The sequence below is a fragment of the Protomyctophum parallelum genome (assembly GCF_964188405.1).
Source record: "Protomyctophum parallelum genome assembly, chromosome: 16".
Classification (NCBI taxonomy): domain Eukaryota; kingdom Metazoa; phylum Chordata; class Actinopteri; order Myctophiformes; family Myctophidae; genus Protomyctophum; species Protomyctophum parallelum.
The window spans coordinates 18,443,144-18,467,633 of record NC_139711.1 but is presented as its reverse complement, the minus strand read 5'-3'; the positions used below and the strand labels follow the sequence as shown (position 1 = coordinate 18,467,633).

Genomic DNA, 24,490 nt, shown 5'->3' with positions numbered 1-24,490 from the left:
AAACAGTCCTGGGGATTGTTTCCATTGTGACACATCAACAAATACAAACACTAGCCTTCAAAGGAGTCCTCACACTGTCACAGCTAACCAAAAAACAAAAACAAAAAAGGGAGCCGTTATTGAATGTCATTGAATGTCAAATGAAAAAATTGTAAGAAACAGGCTTTGCAATGTGACAGGGAATGGGCGTCTCTCTCTCTCATTAGCATAGTGATGAAATGCTAACCCTTCCACAGGGGTCCCCATGTCACACTGAGGACATATTGTCTCCCAGCTGGGGCCGTCAGTCACTCAAGGGCCATTAAAGTGTGTTGGGCGGAGCCCCGACGTTCTGTCACAATGACTGATAGGCACTTTCACTGATGACACACAGTCAGTGGTGGACTGGAACAAGTACTAATTAACTAACTAACTAACTAACACTCAGTCAGTGGTGGACTTGTGGAAAGTACTAATCCAACTCAATTCAATTCAAAGGAGCTCTATTGGCACGAGAAAACATACGTTTACATTGCCAAAGCAAGTGTATACACAACTCAAAACATAATAAAAATTGCACCCATGCAAACTGAGCGGTGGAACTATAAAAGTGTTCTTATAGTTACTGTGTGTTATAGTTACATAGTGACTGGTTATAATACTGTTTGTGTGTGTGGTGCCTTGAACCCAAGCACAGTTGTTGACACAAGCAGCTGCAGTGTCATAGGTCCTACTCAGACAGGGGTCATAATCACACACACAAGAGACTACGTCTGCACCAGGTCAGGAGTGTTTGTTGTGGGCGTGCATTGTTTGGTAGGCTATTGGGTGATCATAGATGTAACAGTTAAAAGACTTGCAGTAGCTGGAACTTGTAGTGTGTTGTAGACGATTTATTATGACAGGATCACAAAGAAAAATAAAATGTGTTTCACATAAGTTATTCGGTCTCCTGGTGGTGCTCTAAAAGGCAGATTTGATAAATGCAGGTCGGACGTTTTTCTTTGTCCTCTAGAGAGTGTGCACGATCGGTGCAGTTATAAGTAAAGATGCAACTCAGCCTGTTATAGCGTCACCATGAGGTGGTCCCACTAGGTTGAGGCATTTCTTCCTCAAACTAGTGGGAATGTGCTTGCAAAATGTCAGGGAAATCACACACTGTGTTCAATGTTCATGATTTGAGGCATTTTGTTCAAAAAGCCAATCAGGAATGAGTATGAAAAAATTGAGACACTTTTCGTTTAATGGCTATAGAGAGACTGTGTACCGATTTGCGTGACAAAATCTGTAGGTCTGGTGTACTGTAAAAAAAAATGTGTTTAGCATCTGGAAGGCAATTGCGTTGATTTGTGGGGTTTATGGATTCCAGAAGCATTCTGACACTTAATTGAGTGCAGTGTAGTTGACAGTGTGCCGATATAGATTGTTTTAGTTGGGGGAGTGGATAGGATAAATTGGTAACATTATACATTTGTTTACTGTTGAGAAAACAATTAGCAAATCATCCGGGGAACCCCCAAAAATCATTTGGGGACCCCAGACCCCCAATTTGAGAACCACTGGACTAGTGTGGGTGGGTCAGTGTGGCTCCCGTCCCCTGGGCCCATGTGGAGGTCACGCTCATGCACACACGCGCACACACACGCGCACACACACACACACACACACACACACACACACACACACACACACACACACACGCACACGCACACCACAAAGGAGCCTGTCAGTCATGCTGCCACAAAGGGAGGACATGCTTATCTGCAGCGGATCAATTACATGCTGTCAGTGTTGGCTGGGAACCTCATATGTCCCAAACCGTTGCTCATCAGGAACAAGAGGGGGTGTAGTACTTTAGTTTGACTAGTCATTGGTCCGAAAAACGACAACCCACCTCAAACCCTAACCTAACCATAACCGCAAGCACGGGAGCAGGCGCTAATCCGAGATGCGTCTGCATGTCTGACTAATGCTCCGTCGGATTTACATGCATTTACAGCATGTCTTGAAAATAACTGAAATCAGAAATTGAATCCATGCATTATTTAGTCCCAATCTCTTTTTAATACTTTCCATGTTCTATTTACGGCCTATTTTCACAAACTAGTGTGTGACATTCTTTCGCTACGGCAATTATGTAGGAAGCATTGTATTTGCTGAGAAAATGGAGATAAGAGGTTTTATTCATGACATCTACATGCCGTCTTTGAGCTCCCGAGTGACACTGAATCAGAGCATCCCAGGAACGGCCAAGCAGTGATTAGAGAGACAGCAGAGGAAAACCTCCACGTTTTCCCCCCTTCTCATTAAAGCACAAGACAAATGACACCTATAGCACTCAGTGGATCTCAAACATGTTCATGTCAATAATGTATTCGGCTGCCCAGGCCGTGGCGTAACGGTCTGGGCACCGGACTGGTAATCCAGTCGCAGTGTGCCGCGGGTTCGACTCCCGAACCCGACACGGCCTTTACTGCATGTCATCCCCCCATCTCTCTCCCGTTTCCTGTCAGCCTACTGTCTGTCCCTTAAAAAATCAATAAAAGGCGTAAGCCGCAAAAAAATAAAATAATAATAATAATAATAATAATAATGTATTCGGCTGCTGACCCCATTACAAAAATGCCAGCCCAAATGATCAGTTTTCCACAATTGTTTCGGGAGTCATTGTCTAAATGTGAGCTTGCAGACCAAATATATGTTTTAATAACTGAATTATAGCGTGGTTAAAGTGTTCCTCGTTTTGATGGGGACCCACTAGGACCCCCTCTACTCCTATAGTCCCCATGGACCCTGACTTTGAGAGCCACTGGGCTATGGCAGACTAACCTTGAGTTACTACTGTGTGTAACAAAAAACGATTGCATGTTAACACAACTACTAACATGAGCACTGGCTTTAAGAGCCTTCTCCATTATATTGATTCTTTGGAACAAGATCGAAGGTTGGAGTTGGAGTTGGATATCTCTGTCTGAAATTGCATTGGCCATTGCATTTCATAACGCTCTCTCTTTCTCTCTCCCAAATGAGGTCTTCGGACCGGCGCACATCAGGGCTGCTGTCTCGGTCCTAGAAACCTATATTGATCCCGCAGGGGAAATCCAGGGGCCAGAGACAGGCACAGCAGTAAGTTACCGTTACAAAGACAGGACATAAAAGTGCTGTAGTTGCAGAAGAGTAACACCACAATAAAGGCACCCTCAAACAAAGTATTAATATAAGTAGCATACAGACATATGCACGACTATTCCAGTTGTTCTCAACCTGTGCCCAGGGGCCAGTAACGCTCTTGATGCTTTTGAATTTGAATCCTAAAAAGTAACAGTTTTGGACATAATAGGCAGGTTTCCACCCGACAGAGACGATGTGCATTTTGAGGCTTGTTTGTGTAGATACATAAAGCAATTATTATATTAAATAATTGCCGTTGTAAACAAAACCAATGGATCCTGAAGCAAGCCAAGCCAATGTATTCTTCTCAGTTACTCAGAACCTTAGCGGAGCATTCAGTGATTTGGAACCCCCCCCTCCACGGTAACAAGATGTGCACTTGTACATACTCTACAGTTGCGACACGCAACAGACCAACAGCACGTGCACCAAGGCCCGCCCCCACTCGATCATGATTGGAGGAAGGCCCCTCTCATCCTGATTGGATGAAGGCTGGCTAACCCTAGCCAAAAATGAAACCTAAGGTTTTTTGACCCAGGGGTTAACTGGGGACAGGGAACTCCTTATAATTATGATCAGCACACTATATAGTATAGGGAGGATTATATTTAAAATAAAATATATTTGAATTAAGTGAAATCACTGAATACATAAAGCAGTGTTATGTATACGTTTAAACAGAGTTGTCTTTGTTGCTTCCACTGGCAGCAAACCATGGCAATGGCATAATTAATCTCGCAAACATGCATTCTCTCCAAACAAAGAAAGCAGCGCTCAGAGCCAGACATAACTGAAAGCTAAAGAAGGAGCGCTCAGCCAGACATACTGTAAGTGAAAGCTGAACAATAATTAGATAAGTGGTGACATCTGAAAACACTGGCAGACCAATTATCGTTGGCCCACGCCACGGGCAGAAAACTGGTATCTCCATAAATTACAACTTTTGTAAAGTATACTATTCATAGAGACTAATGCCCCTACTATACATCGTACTACATTGTCTCACAAAAGTAGCAAAAAAATGAACCACCACTGTTTTTCTGTAAATGTACTTATTGCTCTTAGTATTGATGATCTCTTGTATATCTTTATGTCATTGTCTTGGTGAATTGAATACACAGGACCACAACCACAAAGCTCTCAGGGCTTTTTGTGTTATCCTTTTAGCATTATTACATAACTGCACCGATCTGTTAGCCTGACACTCAGTCTGAATCTCATTTAGTTTCACTTCATTATTGAATCGCCAGAACATATTTTCTTAATGGGCGTGGCTAGCGATTCAGGGCTGGAGCCAGGCTACCGATCTGTACTTTTGTTGCGCAAACTGAATATTCAATCGAATTGCTACTTTGGAAATGGTTGTAAAGTGGTTACGTGTGTCTGTGGGTTTTTATAAATATTGAACCAATGAAAAGCATTCACAAGAGCTTGTGACGAAATAATAACTCTGCTTCATATCTTTGTCCATTTTTGGACATACAAGCTTTCCCCCAGACAGCGACGTAGGTATTTCCAGAGTGACAGCATGCATCATGGTTGAACCGTGTGGAAACCAGGGCGAGTTTAAATGTTGAGCGGTGCCATAATTAAACGGTAGCAGAGTCAGCTTTCATAACAAGTGGGATAACTGTATATACTGTATGCCCCCGGTCTCTGTCTGCCGTGCGTCTCAGTGATCCATGAGAGCCGGCCTGATGTCATCAAGGCTTATTCTCTTTTTATTTATCTATTAATCTATTATTTATCTATTTATCAATTTATTTATTTTCCAGGAACTTTTTCTCTCTCCGAGGAGGTTTGGAGGAGAAAAAATAAAATAAAATAAAAAGAGAGGCAGGACAAAGCCAGGAGAAACATGCAGTCAGGGAAAGTCAAGTCAAGGTATTTGTGGCGCACATTTACAATAATAATTAAATTAGTATTGTTGTCGTTGCTGTCGGACAGAAACCTCTTATCTCCAATATTCTTTCGAAAATGAATGCCCTATTATTTCAAGATACACTGATCAATCACCGAAAAACTAAAATACACAGTCAATGTCAATGTCTAAATACTGTATACGTTTGTACTTTTGAAAGCTTGATTTAATTTTACTTGCAATAAAGTAGGCCATTTCTACATTGTGGTATTGTTACTTTTAGACTATGTCTGTTCTCCCAGGACTCCCAGCCGCCCAGGAGGTGGACTGGAGAGCTGAGGCACTGGTTGCAGATATAATCTGGTGCCAAAACATGTTAATGACTTAATAATAAATAATACAACTCTGTTCTGTATCCATTATGCCTTTATGATCTATAATGCCAGTCATCAGCCTATCAGCCAGACCATCTCTTAAGCCCTATACTTTGTTGACTGGTATTCCCCAGGCCTCTTGGTCCTTTCCTCCCCCCCCCCCCCCGATATGCAAGCTCTGTGATCGGCATGTTGGTGCAACCAATCCTATAGACAGCAATGTGTGTCCCTGGCTGTCCGAGCACGGAAGTAGCATATTTTCACCACCAAGTGTCACTGTTGTGCAGCCTAACACACCACCAAGTCTTACTGTTGGACAGCCTAACACACACAGATACACATGCCAGGGAGGAGAGCTTGTACAGTACAGTACAGTACAGTACAGTACAGTACAGTACAGTACAGTACAGTACAGTACAGTACAGTACAGTACAGTACAGTACAGTACCACTCACTTCAGACGGGTCTGATCTTTTCTTTTTAGTTTTAGTTTACTTTTTCTGTTTGTCTGTTTACAGTGGTTTTCAATGTGGGGTGAGGAGGTGAACCGACCAGGGTTCCTTGACAGGGGTTCTAAATGCACCCTTAAGGTTCACGCATATTCCAGTTTTAGGGGATGCGTCACTTTTCGGTGGTTAGTAAAAACAGAGAGATGTGTTGGGTGAGCGGTGAGTCGCTTATCACCAAGGCGTGATGTCATGACTCATGTTGTGGTTTTCCTAGTGGTGGGCCGTCAGGACCAGCAAGGACTTCTCTGCTGGCCCTTGCTTGCCTGATTTTTATAATTTTATTATAATATTTGTTCTTTTTAACAAATATTATATATTGTATTTATTTCGCTGCCACTGCACTGTTTCTCACTCAGACAGGCTGGATGCTCTGGTTCCATTCTGTGCAGGTACAACAGGGCTTGTTTTTTTTTAACCAATGAGATTATTTCCTTGTGTTGTCTCCGGGTAAACTTCTCTACCGTGAGGCCTGCAGAAAATCCAGTGAATCCCCTTGCTGTTGAAATGAATGGGAGCAATATATAGACAAATCCACAGAGGGTTGCCTGGGTGCTGCCATTACTGAGGTGTACCATTAAGCACAGCAGCACTGATTAGCCACACCTGGCCTACGGAGCACCTGCTCCATGGATTACACCTCAGTAATGGCCGCGCCCAGGGCACCCCTCTGTGGATTTGTCTGGATGGTAACGCCCCGCCTGCCTCTGATTGGCCTACCGACACAGCCGGTGTCTCCGAGGTGGAAGATACATGCTGGATAGTCTGCTGTGCGAGGTTACTCTGTGGTGGGAAATAAATAAATAATACAAGTCAAGTACGATATGTAATAGAGAATGACAGCTTGGCATACGCAACAGCAACTTTTATATTGTAGAAGAGGTAAACTAATTGTTTATGCCTTTGGCCTGTTTATTTGTATACATGTGTGAACTTTAAACATTATTGTACTGTAAAAAATAAAGTATATTTTCCCTTGATCTTAATTAGTATAATAGTATTAGTTTAGTGTTAGTTTAGATTAATACACGATAATCAACACTAACACTTTAATTTAGAACACAGCCAAATCAAATCATACATAATACATAGGCTTACGTGTTCAATCAATTATTCAAAGCAAACGGCACAAACAATATTAGTTTGCCTCTTCTACAAAAATGTAAGTTACAAATTACTGTCTTGTGTTGCCATTCTCTTGTACTGTATTCTTTCCCACCACGGAATAGCCATGCATCTCGGAGGACAGGCAAGACGGGCAGTGTCGGTAGGCCAATCAGAGGCAGGCGGAGCATTACCATGTCTATTAATGGACGTAGAAAGAAATCACGCTTTGGTGACATTAACGTCTTGCTTGGATCCCATCGCTGGGGGAAAATATTGTCCAATGACAAAAGAGAAGTGGGTGTTTGAAACTTTCTGCGCAAGTTCCCATCTGTGGGTTGATTGAGCTCGCTAAATTAACAGATTTAACTCACAAACAAACACCAAAAATGGCTGGACTAGGAGAACAAACTGTCGTGGTGCATTTACAGTCAAAGTCCTTTTCGAGGACTTCAAGAAAAGCTTGCCATTGTAACGAAGGGTCGGCATGATATGATCAGCCATGTTAAGGATATTATTACATGTGATGCGATACAGCTTATTGATCGTTTTATGGCCAGGTCCGGGTTGAAGAGAAAACTAATTATACGTTAGTACCCGGGCCGGCTGGGCGCTGGCTATGCGCTATGGTTGTTGTGAACTTGTGGCTGGTGCTCACTGGCCGAGTCTCTCTCAAACTCAGTGCCCACTTGGTTGTAACGTGTGCGCTGCGGAGCTCTCTCTCTCTCTCTCTCTCTCTCTCTCTCTGTGTGCATGTGTGCCGTTTAGTCCCCCGGTGACAGGTTGACACTTGACAGGCTGCAGCTTATTATTATTGTTTGTGTGCCTTCGTTGTTCCAGACTTCCAGTATCATAACGTTCACGTTGATGTGCATTGTTACGCCGTTGTGTGGGGGGGTGGTTAGTGCACGCACGCGGCCGTTCCACGTTTCTAGATTGTAGAAGGCCTAGTTCATTTCAGCACGGACCGCCACTTTTTTCCCCAACCACCGCACGGTGAGTAGGTTATCACCTGAAAACTGGAGTACGTGTGACCCTTTACAGGTCTGTATACACCGCTGAGACTGTACAAATGGAACCAAACGGACTGAATGAAGGCATTGTGAAACTGTTGTTCTCTTCAAACAGCAGGTTAAGTAATTGCACATAGCACAATTGCACAGCACGATAATCGCATGCTTTCCCTGTTCACCAGTGGTCCACAGACAGACCACCAGGTCCATGGCATAATTAGAAGGTGGTCCATGGGAAAATGTAAACTGAATGGCTATTTCAGCATTTTATTTTGTAGTTTCACTCTGAAACTCTGGGTGATATGATAGGAGTGGTTGCACCACTCAAAATAATTGTTGCACAGGGCAGATATGATAAATGTATAGGGCGTAGGTATTCATGAAGATGTGTTATTTGATGCGATTTGACCTTGCCATCTGGCACAGGCGAGGAGTTAAAAAAAAAGTCAAACTAGAAAAAGTGCCCTTCCGGGCACAGGTCTCCACCAGGTTATCCACAGATCCGTGCAGTTAGAGGTAAAAACACTTTTCGGCCAGTTATAGCGCCACCTTGAGGCTGAGTTGAAATTGTTCATGTGGCATTTCGTCCTCGGCCTAGTGGGAATGTGGGTGCACAATTTCACGGAAATCACGCGATGTGTTCATGATTTGCAGCATTTTGTTTGAAACTGAGCACTCCTGTGAACTTTGGAAGCCAATCTTAACCAATCAGGATGGAGTCTGATAAATCTGAAAGACCCGTTTCGTTGAGAGACTGTGTACCAATTTGCGTGATGTTTGGACAAAATCTGTAGGTGTACTGTGCAAAAAGTTGTTTTGCACAAAGCGGCCTCCTGGTGGCGCTATAACAGGCCGTTCTGGAAAGTTTGGGGCAGAGGTTGATCGTTGGCATCCAGGGAGTGTGTGTGCAAAATATGGCATCGACCGGGTTAACGGTGGCCGAGATTAGCTGTTCACGGACACACGGACGGACGGACGGACGGACGGACACACAAACGGACGGACGGAGTGCAAAACATACTCTCCCCACATGCCTTCGGCCTGGTGGAGACAATAATTACAGAGTGGTACATCAGTGCATACATGACCCTTTGTTCTGCGCAGCATGGCCATATGTTCCCTCTGTAACCTCAAACAGGTGTGTCTAGCAGGGTTAGAGCATGAGAGCACTGAGGCAAGAAATCTCAGGTAGCAGGGGTTGGCGCTACACCAAATCAAAAGGCCACATGTACACGCGCTTTGCGCGCGTGCATGTGATTCGCGCGCACGTGATACAATCAAGAACGACACTTTTTGTCGCGCCCATGAAGTTAATGAACGCAACGTGCGTTCAGCCAGCACTATCGCCGTTGCTCCCATAGAGTTATAAGGCTGCTGACCATGATGCTGGATCTGCTATTTTTGAGCCTCCTCCCATCGAGTGGTTAACTAGTTGGGGTTCCTGTGTTGCGTTACATTGAAATCGGTGACCTATACGGTTTTGACGGAAGCAACAGCTGTACCTATTTGAAATAGTCTCTCGCACACACGGCCCTGCAAGCTGCGGACCCTGGTGCTTAAGCTCCAGTAAGTTCCATTGTTATTCCGGGCCTGACTAAACTGACTTCCTGTCAAAATGAGCAGTGATTCCTAGTAGGGTTAGAGGGCATGTATGAAACTACTGAGCCAAGTAATGTCCGGTAGCAGGCAGCCTGCTCCGAGCCCCACCTCGCTCACACGCTGCCTGCATTCACATCTCCCAGCCCAAGTGGTGGAAAGTAACTTAAGTACATTTACTTAAGGACTGTACTATTTTTTTTACCTCTTTCTGTATATTGTAAACAACAGTTGAACGGGACCTGTTCAACTTCCTAGGATAATAGGTAATCTGGATTGGTTTATCTGGATCCAGTTTAAACTGGATTTAAACTGGCTTTTCAAAATAAGAGCTCGACTGTGAAAAATGCTGGCGTGAATTAGATCCTAATTTTTCAATAAATGCTAGCGGGCTAAGTGTCACACAAGTGTCACACACTGAAAATAGGCAATATATACTGTAAGCTCACAATGCATTGCAGCGCAACACTTTGTGAGCTTGTAGATTGGCTGTTTTTGGCATTAAGGCCATTTTAGCGTCCGACGCACCTTGGCCTTGGTAATTCATTTTCAATGAGAGGCGGGCGATTTCTTTGGACGCGCAGAGAAGTTGAGGGGCGTTGACACAAGTGAGCGTGCAGGGTGCCATGAAATGGTCCCACGCATGGTTGTTTGTGCACACGCTCGCGGGCGACTAAAGGCCTAGCTGGACTGTGGGGAGCTTTAAAAAATCCCACTACGTGCATCCAGGCGACAACGTGTCACCACTAGCTCCCTGTCTAAAAGGGCCTTAAAGGTTCAGGTAAAAAAAATGTGTAAACTTAAATATCGTTGACCTAAGATGTTGCTGTAGTATAGTGATAGTAAACGGTGTGTGTGTGTGTGTGTGTGTGTGTGTGTGTGTGTGTGTGTGTGTGTGTGTGTGTGTGTGTGTGTGTGTGTATGCGTGCGTGCGTGCGTGCACACGTATTTCTAACAGAGCCATCAAGCGCAGTCTCATTAAAATGCAGACCATGCAATCTGTGGGGGCAATGGATCAACCTCCTCAAAGAAATAACAATGCTGCCAAAAACTTGGAACTGAAGCAGGTTTTTCTCACCGCTATGCACTTTACTTTTGTTTTTTTCTTTTTGCTGCACGGAAGCTAAGCAAGTTCATTTTGCAAAGGATATTTCCACCCATGAGGTCACAGCGACACGGCTCTGAATGTTATCAAATCTCTGTCAGCAAACTTTGCATACTTTGAACAGGAGCCTTTCATAGTTTCCACGCCACCACTTAAACCCTCCATTATTTTCAACTGTACTTGGCCGGCTCTCGTTTCAATCTACACCAGCAACTAAGGAAAACGGTTTTCGAGTTACATGGATTACACAGAGACTTGGTGCATTTATAGATAAGATGTATATTTGATACAGAGGGTTGATTTATTACATTGTGTGTCCAGTAGCTCCTCTATCCATCATCCACTCCGCGACCACAGTCTCACTCACAAGAAATCGTCATTTCATTAAGCCATAACTCGCTCAAATCTGAAGCTTTAAAATGGGACCATGCACTGCACGACTTTGTGACATGTCTTCTTACTCAATGACAGGAGCTGATCGTAATGGGGTGCATACTTAGTTTAGACATGGGTTAAGGTTAGGTTTAGGTATGCTGCTTCGTGGGAGGTTAGGTTTAGGGTGAGGGTTTGAGATAGGTTGTAGTTGTAGGACTAATGACTGGTCTAACCATTGACTAGTCTAAACCAAGTACTGCACCCGATCGTAATATATTGTGCAGTATAGTTTATAAGCAGATGGGCATTAGTAATTGAGGGCTTCACTGCTAGAGAAGAGAGATGAATTTCTAAATAGTCTCAAGGCGCATAGCAGTGATGTCATTTCACTCCAACCTGTCAAATGCTTAGTGCACAGGGACCGCTCCAACGTCTATTCGCCACTGTTCATTTCACTCAGAGTCTGTCACGAACCGACTAAGTTTCTTTAGGACCTAAGAAATACAGAGAGAGGGATTGAGACCCAGGAATAGTGGCACAGGAACTTTACTTATATCTTCACAAAATACAACAATACACTAACAATACACACCTCGCAGGGCAGAAAGGCAACAAAATAAATAAGTTATCCCTCCCAGGGAACACACAGGGAGAGCAACCCGGAACGCAACATGTAAGACGACATAGCAATGCACAAACATTTGTCAGTTCAATAAATAAGGACGGTGGCAATCAGCACACCTGCACCGTTCAGTAATTAGTCTCATACGCAGCAAGGAGGGGCAAGGGAAAACATCACCGGGGAACAAGGAGGAAAACATAAGGGAGGCTACACAGGCATGGCATACTCAGGGAACAGAGTGTGACAGAGACAAATATGTAAATAATGTACAAATACATTCCATTATACCCTCTCTCGAAGTTTCAAAACACCCAAAACGGCTATTTTAAGCCACTCGCTCATATAATTGAACATGATCCCTGTCCTGCTATATATAACTATATTATTTATGAGCAGCAAAAGTCAGTTCCTGTTGTGTGCCTCTGTAAGGGCTTCTGATACGTTGTCTTTATGTGTTCTCGGTCGGCTGGAGCTGGGTGAATTGAGGGGTCAATTACTGTAGACGTCCTCTTCATGTTGGTTGCGGCAGCCCAATTGGCGAGCTGTGAGGGTACTGCAAGTTATATAAAAATGAAAATGCACGTGGCCCACCCATCTGACCATAACGCATCAGCCAAATGGCTGCTGTGTTAAGTGGTCGGGTGGATACCGCAATATACTGTACGTAAAAGCTATCACGATTTTCGAGTGGCCCCATGGGCTGCCTTGGTGGCGTTCCCTTGATCCAGTAGGCTTTGTGCATGTATTCCGGGCTTTCCGGAAGGTGGCTTACGAAGGGGTTTCCTGTTCTGGTTCAGTTTCCCATAGAGTTGTTTGATTGGTTCAGCAGCATGATTTGAATCTTGAGCTCAAAACCGGCCACTAACACATGGTCAGGGCTCTGCTATGACAATAGGGCAGGGGCCCTGCCAGGGGCCCTACTAGGGGACACAGGTGCAGTGTTACAGCAGTATATAACTGTTCAAATAGCCATAATGCAGTGGCCATAGAGTAGCAAAGTCCTGACCTCACTCCCTCTAGCCCAGGGTCACGTAAGTATTATTTCTATTATGAGATTAGATCACATCATATAACAACTGCGTTCCATAAATAAACAAATCAGCCTAGCTGATGAGTTATGTTTGATAATGGCTGTAAAATCTCACGGTTGAGTTGTTTATTTCTGGAACACAGTTCTTATACAATCTAAGATTCTTCTATGGGATTCCCAATGTAATAAATAACCTAAAAGAAGTGACAAAGGGGGATAGTCCTCCCAGTGATGCCAGATTTCAGTGCTCTATTGCTCTGATCAGTAAATTAAATGGTGCATTTATATAGCGCATTTATCCAAGGCGCTTTACATAGATTGTGCAATACATTCACCCATTCATACAGTGATGGCGGGAGGAAACCATGCCCAAGGTATCAACCTGCACAACAGGAGCCATTGGGGGTTCAGCGTCTTGCTAAAGGACACTTCAACACTAACTCGAACCAAGGAAACTTAGAGAAGGAAAGGAAATGGTCACGTGACTGGGCTGCACCATAACACTTTCATGGACACTTTCATGGGAGCCAAACTCACACCGGAAGTTCAATGAATACATGGTAGTGAATGGAGCCGGCTGGACCAGCTCATAACAAACATTATTTCTGAACAATAAGAGTTAATTCACTGAGAGTGAGACCTTTGTCATATAATCGGTTCAGGAATATAAAATAAGACATATCATAGGTTGTTTTCTAATCACTTGCTTATTGATGGGCACATAGTGCACACTGCACAGTATGTAATTTTATCTGAGGATCTAAACAACAGCAGGTATCATTTCTAGCTTGGAGGTATCATGAGATTTGGCTGCCAGATAGGAAACGGTGGTATAGTATTGAGATACTTGGTACGTTCAGAAAGGTACCTTGTGCTCTTTAGATACTATACCTCTATATAATTACACAGTGTACACATCGAAAAGCAACACAGCAGACAATAATGTCTTCAGTTATTTTCCAGAAGCGATTACTTTACAAAAGGTCTCAGTCATTCAGAAATAATGTTCATAAGCTGGTCACTGAGCTCTCATTGACTCCAATGCATTCTGCCGAAATTCCGGGTGTATAGTTGGCTCCCACGAAAGCATCCATGAAAGTGTCAGTCACGTGACCATGTCATTTCCTTCTCTAAGCTTCCTTGGATCGAACTAGGAATCCATCCGGCCACTCTACCCCTGAGCCACTGCCGATCGTCAGTGAAATACAAGTCTTCGTAAATTAGTAGTGATAACAGCCTAGTAGATCTGCTATATTAAACTAAGTACAAAGTTGACTCATGTACTGGGATTGGAGTACTTTGCCCAGCATTGATGGTGGCTCTCTGTCCTGCATGGAGCAGATCGGTTATAATTCCACTGCGGCTGTCAGAGACAGGTGCCCTAGCTCCAGCCTGCTTCCTGTGCTGTGCTCCCCTTCCTCGAATACATGGGAGAAATCAAGCAGCCTCCCATCATGATCATCATCATCATCATCATCATATTGCAAGGTTACACAGTAACCTATACTATAAACTATACATCACAACTTGATTAATCACCTCGGGAATAATGAAGGAGCTGTTTGGAAGAACTAATCACCGGTACAACATCACACTGCATGAATCTGGTTCTGGCCCCAAAGATTGATACGAGAGCGTTCTAAAAAACACATTGTATTAAATAAGGAGAATTCCGGATTTTCTACAGGTGAAAAATGACATACAGTAACTCAACCCAGAGCTCACCACAGCTCAGAGCATGCATGGGTCTGGGACTCTGGGTCATGCGCCAGTTTGCCTTTTTACGTCAGCCTGTATGGGACAAAACACTGTGGAGCATATCTGGTCGTTAAATAAAAGAATATATCGTTCCCGTTGGACAAAAACGGACAACCACGCATGCACATTAAAGCAACCATGCATGCACAGTAAGGGTGAAGCTGTGGCAACCACGCATGCGCAGTAAGGGTGTAACTGTGGGAAAATGCAAATAAACGCAGTGTTCAGTTTGTTAATTTGGGAAAAGGGCTTTGTGGTGCCCTGCATTACAATAACATGATGGTCGATGTCTGTGTGCAAAATGCAGATGAACTGTGCAAGTGAGGGGGAGCAGGGGGGTAGCACATACAGAGATACATACACATGCTTTTCCTCCTTCATTATATTGTTAGATTAAGCCCACCATTTGAATCACAGAGCAGAAAGGTTGAATTTACTGAGAGAATCTGAAGAAATAAAATAATTATATAGAAATAAAACTATTGTTCCGATCAAACTTTTCCGAACAAAGTAGGCCCATTACAGAAAAAAACTAATGTATTTGACTGTGGTATAGCTTTTAAAGATAGACAATTGTTTTGTATTTTACTACTATTGCATAATCCCCAGTTTTGGTTTACAGAAACCTATAAACAGGGCATATCCAGCATTATTATTCGTACAGGTCGATTCCTTGGCTCTTGGCTAAGTTCGCTTTGCTATTTTATTATGATAAGAGCTTTATAATCCTCCAACAAGCTGTTGGAGGGAGAACGAAAGGCACCAAGGTTTGTAGCCAGAGTAAACCTGCACAGACAGGCAAATATTGTACTATTTTTCTTCCCCAATATCAATTATTTGACAGCTTCACTTTATAGTTACATGCTGCACCTAAGTACCTTACTGCATATTTAGTTTATTATAATAAAACTATGCATGAACTACTTAAATCTTAAAACATATTCGAAAACCAACCAACCAGGTTAATGCAAGATTATTGCAGTCTAAAATCCAGAATAAATGGATGAAGAGAAATGAAGAAAAGCCAGAGGTATAGGCTTTTTTTAAATACTTGGGCATGAAGTAAAAAATAGACAAGCTTCAAGAAAGATGGGTCGGAAACCAACGAGTCATCTTGGATGCCGACCTCAATTTTCAATCTCACATTTGAAAGAAAGGTAACAAAGAATGCAGTTTTTCTGCCTAAGAAACATCAAACATAGCCAAAGTAACCTTTTTAACACATAAAGATGCTGAAAACTGATACACGCTCTTATCTCTTGCCACTTAGACTGCAGCAATACATTATTTTATTGGAACGCCTGTATTGATAAACTCCCAAGTTATCACATCTGCATGTGATGTGACACACGTTATAAGTTCACGTCATGCAGCGCATGCGTCGTGCCCGTGCGCATGCATGCGTCGTGCCCGTGCGCATGCATGCGTCGTGCACGTGCGTGCGGAGTGTGCCAACATTTCCGCGGTTACGTGCGGTTACTTGCCTCTTTTTTTTCCTTTTTTGTACCCATTTTCCTAAATTTTTGTGATTATGTGCGGTTACTTGCCTCTTTTTTTGGCATATTTTCCTAATTTCTTTACCAGCATTTTATTAGATTTCCCTCCCTGGAATACCCAATTGACGCCACTGTTTTCGATCTTCAAACTGCATTGTAAAATAGCCTAAGTAGCCTAAAAGACGATAAAAAGTGATGAAATTGATATAAAAAAACCTATACCATTGGATATGTGTGTAATTTTCATGTTGCCAAGAACATTATAGATTATTTCTGTCTGCCTGAACAAGGCCACTTTAACTGTGATCACAATTATATACCCCTGGAGTCAGTTATTGCAACATGTTTAAGTAGGTCATATTTTATGCTGTTACGACATGGCTGTGAGACATGTACTGTAGGATTATTTTTCATGTGGTGCAATTGTGTTGCGTTGTATACTTGACCTACGACTGTTGCTATATGTTCCTACTGTTTCTATACGAGTGGTGGCATTTGGCCATGGGACATCCAGAAGCATATATTAACGTGCAGCCAAGTAAAATTCTGCCATGCAATGTCAAATGTTGATTAAAAATCACACTTGTGTGAAGTGACTAAGTGAGCGGTGCTCTTATCATCATCATCATACATCACATTCCGTGCTCAGTCAATCATACTGACTGTCACAAGCGTCGTGTAAATTACACAGTAATAGTGTGATTTCATTGTGGAAAAAAAGACAACTGAATGAATGATACGCTGCTGTTGCTCCATTGTTTCGGCGACAGTGATTCTCCCCGTTTAGTCCAATATAATGAGTGGCCTGTTCGACATGTGTTTAGAAAACTTGCCGTCGGACTCAGATGGAAACCTTGCATGTACAGAACCAGACAACAACTTTCACTTTCAAGTTTTTTCTAAAATACAAGCTCTATTTTCGCTATACATATGCGTGACTCTTGGTCAGAATTTATTGAAAGGATAGCCCCTTGAGATGCAGCATCTCATTTTAGAGGGGGTCCCATACACAGGGAAAAACATTACATACAGTACAGTGCAGTTACACAAAGACAGTGCACAATAGACAATACAGACATGTACAGATACAGTTAGCTTGCTCATCCTCTCCCACCCACTCCCCTTGTACGATGAAGTATGGCATTCATTGACACAAAACCGCAGCATGTTGGCTCACTTAACACAAAACTGTGTGAACACTAATCGCATCTCATGAAAAATGCAATGTAAGACCTTTGACTCTTGAATCGGATGAAATGTAGCCAGCTATATAGGTGTGAAAGCCACCCGAGTCTCACTCATGATGTGTCTCTCCCCCTATTCCATGAGAGAGAGAGAAAGAGAGAGAGAGAGAGAGAGAGAGAGAGAGAGAAAATATCTCGAGCCAATTTGTCTCGGAGGACAGATGGTCAAGCTGCAAACTGGAGGCAGTGATCCCAGGCCCCTCTACTCCGTGGCTGCATGATGCGTATATGTCAGTTTGTGCTGCCTGGGCAGAAGCAGGAATAGGCCGCCATACATCATGAATGCAAATGAGCCGCTTGATTTGACATTTCCAATAAGCTTGTCTCAGTGTACCAGTGGGTTTAGCCAATTAACCATGTCAGTAATCAATGGCTTCCGAGCCACGGTTTGAAGTCCTCGAGTTCCCCTGCCACATAAATCACATGCAGATTAGCTGATCGGTTACCCTGGCGGCGCGCTGACTTAATGGCCGGAGAGATTCAAATTAAAATTAAAATGGAACTTAATGAAGTCGGCTTGAAATATGTGACTTTATATACACTAGACTAGAGCATTCTGGCTAGTAAATACCCATCACACTTCATCTTCTTTAACCACTTCCACCCTGATGACCCTGTTTTGGGACATAATTATAGGCCAAAAAGGTTTTAGATTTTTAAATAAATAATTAATTATAATAACCTGAATTTGTGTACACACACACACACACACACACACACACACACACACAGTATATGCAGGACAAGAAAATGGGAGCTTTACTCAAGTCGTGACCTGAAAAAAGTGGTCCTGACCCACTGTTTGGGAAACAGCTGCTATAGCAAATCTATGCAATAGTGTCACGCTGCAGTGCATTGTGGATGGGCTGTCTTTGCAATTTGACGTACGATCAAATCATTTTAGTTTATTTATTTACTTGTGTCTTCTTATGACTCTGACTTCATAATGGATATGTCATGTACAGTATGTCATATGTGCTGTAAGCTAGTTGGCTGTCTCTCTCTGCAGTTGTCTGTGCTATTGCTGTAGGTGTGTTTTAACTTTGTTTGGTTCCAGCCTATACCAGTGGAGGGTATACAAAGCCATGACATAATGTGTTGTCCAATATAATAAACGTACGGTAAAGTGTGTGGTATCCCCACAAAACAATAACATACAAGCAATAGCTGATCTTCAACCGTGGCCATGTATGTCAGTCATTACAGGCTATCATGAACAAAATAAAAATAAATAAATGTACTGTAAGTACATTAAGGCATTTGCTGGTTAATATTTGAAAAGGGGAGTGTGGAGACTGACTTCCGAAAGTAACTTGTAAAAGTGGGACTGACGCTAAGACTAAAAGCTGCACCTTCTTATTTGTGTGAGACATACAGTATTTATAGGGAAGAGTGAAGTTTTACAGAGATACAGATGAGATAAGATAAGATCAACATTATTGATCCCTGCAGCGAAATTCAGGAAATTTATGAAACTATAGGCCTGGGCAATTAACCCGAAAATGTATGGAAACCCACATTTAGAGCACCCTGGGCAAGACCAACGCTGAAAAGACTATCAGCGGAAGTTATGGGATTTTAGCGGAAGTATTGCCCAAGGAAATGACGTTGATGCTTTACAAATCAGTTTACATTGTCCGCGAATGAAACAAGTGTTGTGATTGGTCGGGGAAATATCGTATCCGGGGGAAATACACTTGACGGATGTTCCGGAGGATACATCCGCCGATAGCTTCTCTGCCTTACGTTGTGACCAGGCTTTTCTTTTCGCAGATAAGTAAGCCTGGGACCGAGGCTACATTTAGAGCCAATAACTGACATATAGATGCTCATGTAAGTTCATCGAATAATTTTTTATATAGAATATAATTGACTAAATAGATAATTATCAATAATTACTTAACCCTGTATCATACTTTGTTGGAATCATAAAACACGGGACGTGATGTTAAGACTGTCCATTGTGCCAATAGATGGTGTGGGCTCACATGAGATTTGCCTTGATGTTAAAGAGTGGCATTAGGAGTATTTCTTAACTAGGGTATGATGATGAATTTTGGGACACATCCTCAGTAGTAGTGTGCCTTTGAATCAGCGGGTGTTTCGGCCTTCCTACAATGGTGAAAATAGCAGATCTATTATTTTGTACATTTGCCTTACATCGCGTTGGGAGCCTGTCGAACTGCTATTTTCTGCGAATACTTCTTCCCACCACTGAAGGATGCAGCTTTGACAAGCAAGATGAACGACTTCCAGTAACTGAACTGTTATAGCCATGGCCTTGCATGTATGTCATACACTGTATTATTACTTCATTAAACATAAACCCTCAAAACCTACGGCATTTAATTACTCATGGCGTTTGCTTACATGCACGGAGCGCAAGTGAATTACATTGCAATTCAGGAGGCAAAGACGGAATTACGTCTTATCAGCACCCACAGGGGTAAAGCTGTATACCAGTCAAGTCGTGGCACCACACCGTTTCTCATTGAAATTACTTCCCGCAACTTTTACAGTATATGTCCACGAGGAGCTCCCAACCCCTGCAGTTAAATCAAATCAGTCAAATCCATTCGGTTTGGTCTCGTCGCTGAAATTAAAAAGAATAACTGGAAATGCTTGCATCCGTGCGTAGAATAAATTGGATCACTGTCTGGAGAGAAATCTAAGATCTTTGATGTGCAACAGAGCGAATACAGGAAGTGGCCCGGTGGCAGTAGCATCCCGACATACTAATAATTAATTGAAGCTGCATGGTAAACATGAGCAGATTGAGCACAGTGGTGACTGTATGTATTTCTTCTCCTGAAGAAAATGGTTAGATACCAGCTTCAGCGCTACAAATCAGTGTACACACTGCAGAGATCAAAAGAGGCTTGAGCCTCTAGCTGTCCTGTCTGTAAAGTGCCCTCTCCAGACCATGCATGCAGCAGAATTTCCTTTCCCAAATTCTTCTGCATGAACTTGAATGCAGCATTTTCACGTTCAAATAATTGTCCTGTATAATTTATGCTGCCGGACAACGCATCTCTAGGAAAGGCTTGATTACACTTAGTTGAGTATAGTAGACTACTCAGCCATAACAGACCACAATGGAAACAAGAACATCAAGGCTTTTGTTTGTTAACCATTTAACATTGCTTGCATAATTGTACTCTATACGGTTTGCAAGCTGGGCAATAGGCTCTGTGCAGAGAGAATACAGAGAGAGTACTGATAGTCCGACATATACCTGGCCGGTTAGGGCTAGGTGTCAGATTATTGGGACAGCGGACTAACGTATACGCTATGCACCCCAATAGCAGCACCCTGACTCTGTTGTGCCAAAATGGAACAGAGCCTTAATTAGAATCATCGGTATAACATGAGTGAAGGAAGTAGGGAAGGGGCCCGAAAGTACGAAGAGTTATGCTGTGTGCATATTAGTATATTAGCCCCTTAAGTGGTTATAACCTGCTCTCTCCCACATTATAACAGGGCGATCTATTATATAACAAGACTGCAAGTTGACTTTGTTTTGGTGCCATCCCTTTTGGACTAAGTGTTGGACTGTACTCTGATGGAATAGTTTATTAGACAGAAATGTAAAAACAACATCAATCAATCCTGTCCTCTCCTCCCTGCTCTCTGCTATGGCCCACACACACAGCTCTGTTGGAGGTGCTCCTGGCCGGTAGAGACTGCCTGGTGGCCGGAGACTCGTGTTCCAGCGACGAGGCGTGCAGCCCACGCCTGCGGACCCTGCGCCAGTGCGTGGCGGGCAACGGAAGCATGAAGCTGGGGCCCGGTGCCCGCAGCCAGTGTGCCAATGCCGTGTCGGCGCTGCTCTCCAGCCCGCTGCACGGCTGCCAGTGCAAGCGGGGCATGAAGAAGGAGAAGAACTGTCTCAGCATCTACTGGAGCCTGCACCAGTCCGTCATCCATGGTCAGTTGTGGGTATAATATTGTAAAACTTTTATATTTTGCGTTGGGTTGGTGCATTTTACACCTTCAGCAAAGTCATAATTTTGTTTATACCAGTGGTTCTCAAACGATTGACCTCAAAATGTGGCGAGTGTGGCAATTTGGTCGGACCGTCGGTTTCCACTTCACTCTAATCTTAAAGGAGCATTCAGTGATTTGGGTGATTTGGAAAAAACCCTGGTCTGCCCCGGTAACAACACGCAACAGGCCAATAGCTGTTTTTAGGTGCGTGACAAACTTAATCCAGGCATATTGTTGTCTCGTATTGTTTCAGGGCTGAACCTGGTGGAGAGCTATCCGTATGAAGCAGTAGACAGAGACTATGCCTATGTCCGGCTGGCCTCCATCACCGCTGGTAAGTTCACTCACCTTCTAGTACACCATTCTATATCCTCACTATCTATCTACTATAATCTCCTTCGGCACCTTAGAAACTCCATTCAAACTGTAAAAAAAACCCACACCCAACACACCCCAAAAAGTCTAGGGGAAAGTCAATGATAATTCAACTGAGAAGCCCTTTTTCTTTTGCGTGTTTGTAATCATGCCACTAAACCATGCATTAACTGACAAACTCCATTTAAACTTTTAATGGTTGAGGTATATTATGACTTCCATTGCTGTGTTTAACTTTTTGATCACTTTTATACTTTTAAAGCTATCCCACATGTCTCACAGTCTGTTAACACAAGTATAACACATACACACACAGACAGACATGATCTGCAGGGTCTCATAGTTAGTGCTCATTGCGTTCGCAACCATTAATGTCAACCCATGTCCCTCTGCACTCTAGCAATTAGTGCAGCTGCTGATCTGTCTACTCTAGCCTGTCAGTCATTGGCTGTTTGATCAGTGGTGCAAAGTAACTAAGTACATTTACTCAAGTAGCCTACTAGCCTATTCTTTCAGAAAGACATACAGTACAGGTATTTATATATTAGCATGTGTATTGTGTACGCAGAATGATACAAGTGCTTACAACGCACAGTACCATTTTAAGGCACTATTACTTTATTTTCCATTTTTGTTACTTCACCATAATGTTGCCCTTCAGCGAGAAAAACTTTAACAAAAATAAAAGTAACTGTGTATGTCCCGTAATGTAATTCCAATGGTAAGCTGTGTTGTTTTCACCCCATGAAGGAATGGTGGATTCGGCCACGCCCCGAAAAACTCTTGTGTGTCTCAAAGAATACAAGCTCTTGCAGCTTATATATATCTGGCGCTTGCAGTGCGGCACATATATATATATATATATATTTTTTTTTTAAACATAAATCTTCTCTTCTGGTAGTCTCTGGCACAAAATATTTTCAGATGAGGGCCAAATACATACTGTATCAATCTGGGGATCCTTAGAACACTATATAAGCACGCTGATGTCTTGTCTCCTTGAACCTTTCTTGCGTGGTCCACAGACTCTGAGGTCGGCATGACGGTGAACCGCTGCCTAGACGCCGCCAAGGCGTGCAACGTGGACGACGTGTGCCAGAAACTGCGCACGGATTACGTGTCGGCCTGCATCAAACCCACCGCCAAGTCGGGCCTGTGCAACCGAGCCAAATGCAACAAGGCACTGCGCCGCTTCTTTGACCGAGTGCCCGCCGACTACACCCACGAGCTGCTGTTCTGCCCCTGCACGGACACGGCGTGCGCCGAGCGCCGGAGGCAGACAGTCGTGCCCAGTTGCTCATACGAAGCGGCCGACCCAAAGCCCAGCTGCCTGACACAGATGCGCACCTGCAAGGATGACTATGTGTGCAGGTTTGTATGCAGAATATGTTCTATTTTACAACTCAGTAAGTATATGGCTGTCACAATCAGCTTAAATGCTCAAGACGTCTCCACACCTCTTTATAATTACACCCGTATAAGGGCCAAGTATGTGTGGGGACATCTTAGGGTATTTTTTTTAATGATATAAAACGTCAGTATTCCGAGGGCGAATTATTCCGACTACACGACGGCTCGCCCCATTACTAACTCTGTCCATAATCCTAATGCTAACTGCACGCAAAACCACGTCGTCAGACTAACGGATGCTCTTATAGGAATGCATAAGTGCAGTTTTCAAAAATTTGTGTTAAAGAAGAAAAGTGTTAAAACGACAGAGCCATGCCATCTAAATCTAAACTTGAGTCACGAGGCACCGCCGTGCCAAGAGAGAGAGAGAGAGAGAGAGAGAGGGGGGAGAGAGAGAGGGGAGTTGCACCACTCAGTTCACACGGGTGTGATTTTTTTTTAAGGTTCAGTCTGAAACGGCCTCGCAGTTCGCAACCAATCGGAAAGTTCCATCCCTTCAGGCTATGGCATGAGAAGTGTGAAGCATGTTTGTTACCAAGTTTCAGATACATATTTTAGTGTGATCATTAAGTGTACAATGAGTAAACCGTTAAGATGACACCCAGACAGAATACTGGCAGTTCTGTAATTAAATACGGCTGTGTTTGAAGGAACGTGCAGCTATGGGAACCACGCAGGTGAATGAAAACAAGATTAATTTATATTCATGAAAGTCGATCTATCATCACGCAGCACATTTTCGTTCACCAGAAGTAATTAAGATTGTTTTTTTACCCTTGGCTTTTTACCTACTTTTCTTATAAAAATACACATTTTCTTCTTCTTTTTTGTCCTCCTCCACCAACACTGGACTAGAACAGTGCAGAGAGCCCGTTGGAATAACACATTAACTATTTAGCACAGATAAAGAGCTGGATGGATCAGAGTTATTGCGCACTGCTATCTCTGGTCATGGTCATTATTCCTCACTGCCCCATTACACTCCCAGGGCGTTGCTAATGATCCTATAGCTGCATATGGGGGTTGAAACATAATGTGCTTTCAATCACCATCGCTTTATAGTCCGTTGCCTTCACTCTCTGCGTTGACCGGCCGAATTTTACAAAAAGGCGATGAGAAAACAACTATAAATCTTCATAAAGAAGCCCATGATGAAGTCAAAGGGAATGGGCGAACAAAACAGAGCAAAATAATAATAATAAGGTTCCACTTTAATACAACGGTTTTATTTTAGTGTTAAACACTTAAACCCTTGTTGATCGTATTCTCATGTGCTCTAAAATTAGGAGTTGTACAGGAGTTGGACGTGTACAAGCCAGTGTTGATTTTGTCGACTGTAACTAAGACAAGAAATGTTTACTGAGGAAAACTAAATAAAAACTAAGCTATGATAACTAAAACTAGACTAAATATACTGACAATTTAGTCAACAAATAAAAACTAGACTAAAATGTTAGGGAGGGAGTAGTGGAGTAGAGACCAAG

The 24,490-nt window shown here is 43.0% G+C and overlaps 1 protein-coding gene and 1 long non-coding RNA gene across 2 annotated transcripts in view; one reads left to right on the top strand and one right to left on the bottom strand.

The window, feature by feature from the left end:
- Nucleotides 1-24,490, bottom strand: part of LOC310873884 — a 414,042-nt gene that overhangs the window by 300,603 nt on the left and 88,949 nt on the right. The gene's annotated exons all lie outside the window — the stretch shown is intronic.
- Nucleotides 1-24,490, top strand: part of LOC310873232 (GDNF family receptor alpha-4-like) — a gene marked incomplete at its 3' end in the record, with an annotated part of 53,313 nt that overhangs the window by 14,918 nt on the left and 13,905 nt on the right. Inside the window, exons 2-4 of the mRNA XM_083785567.1 lie at nucleotides 20,887-21,162; nucleotides 21,475-21,555; nucleotides 22,622-22,967. Of these exons, the coding sequence (XP_083641693.1) occupies nucleotides 20,887-21,162; nucleotides 21,475-21,555; nucleotides 22,622-22,967 (703 nt within the window). The remainder of the gene's footprint in view (nucleotides 1-20,886; nucleotides 21,163-21,474; nucleotides 21,556-22,621; nucleotides 22,968-24,490) is intronic.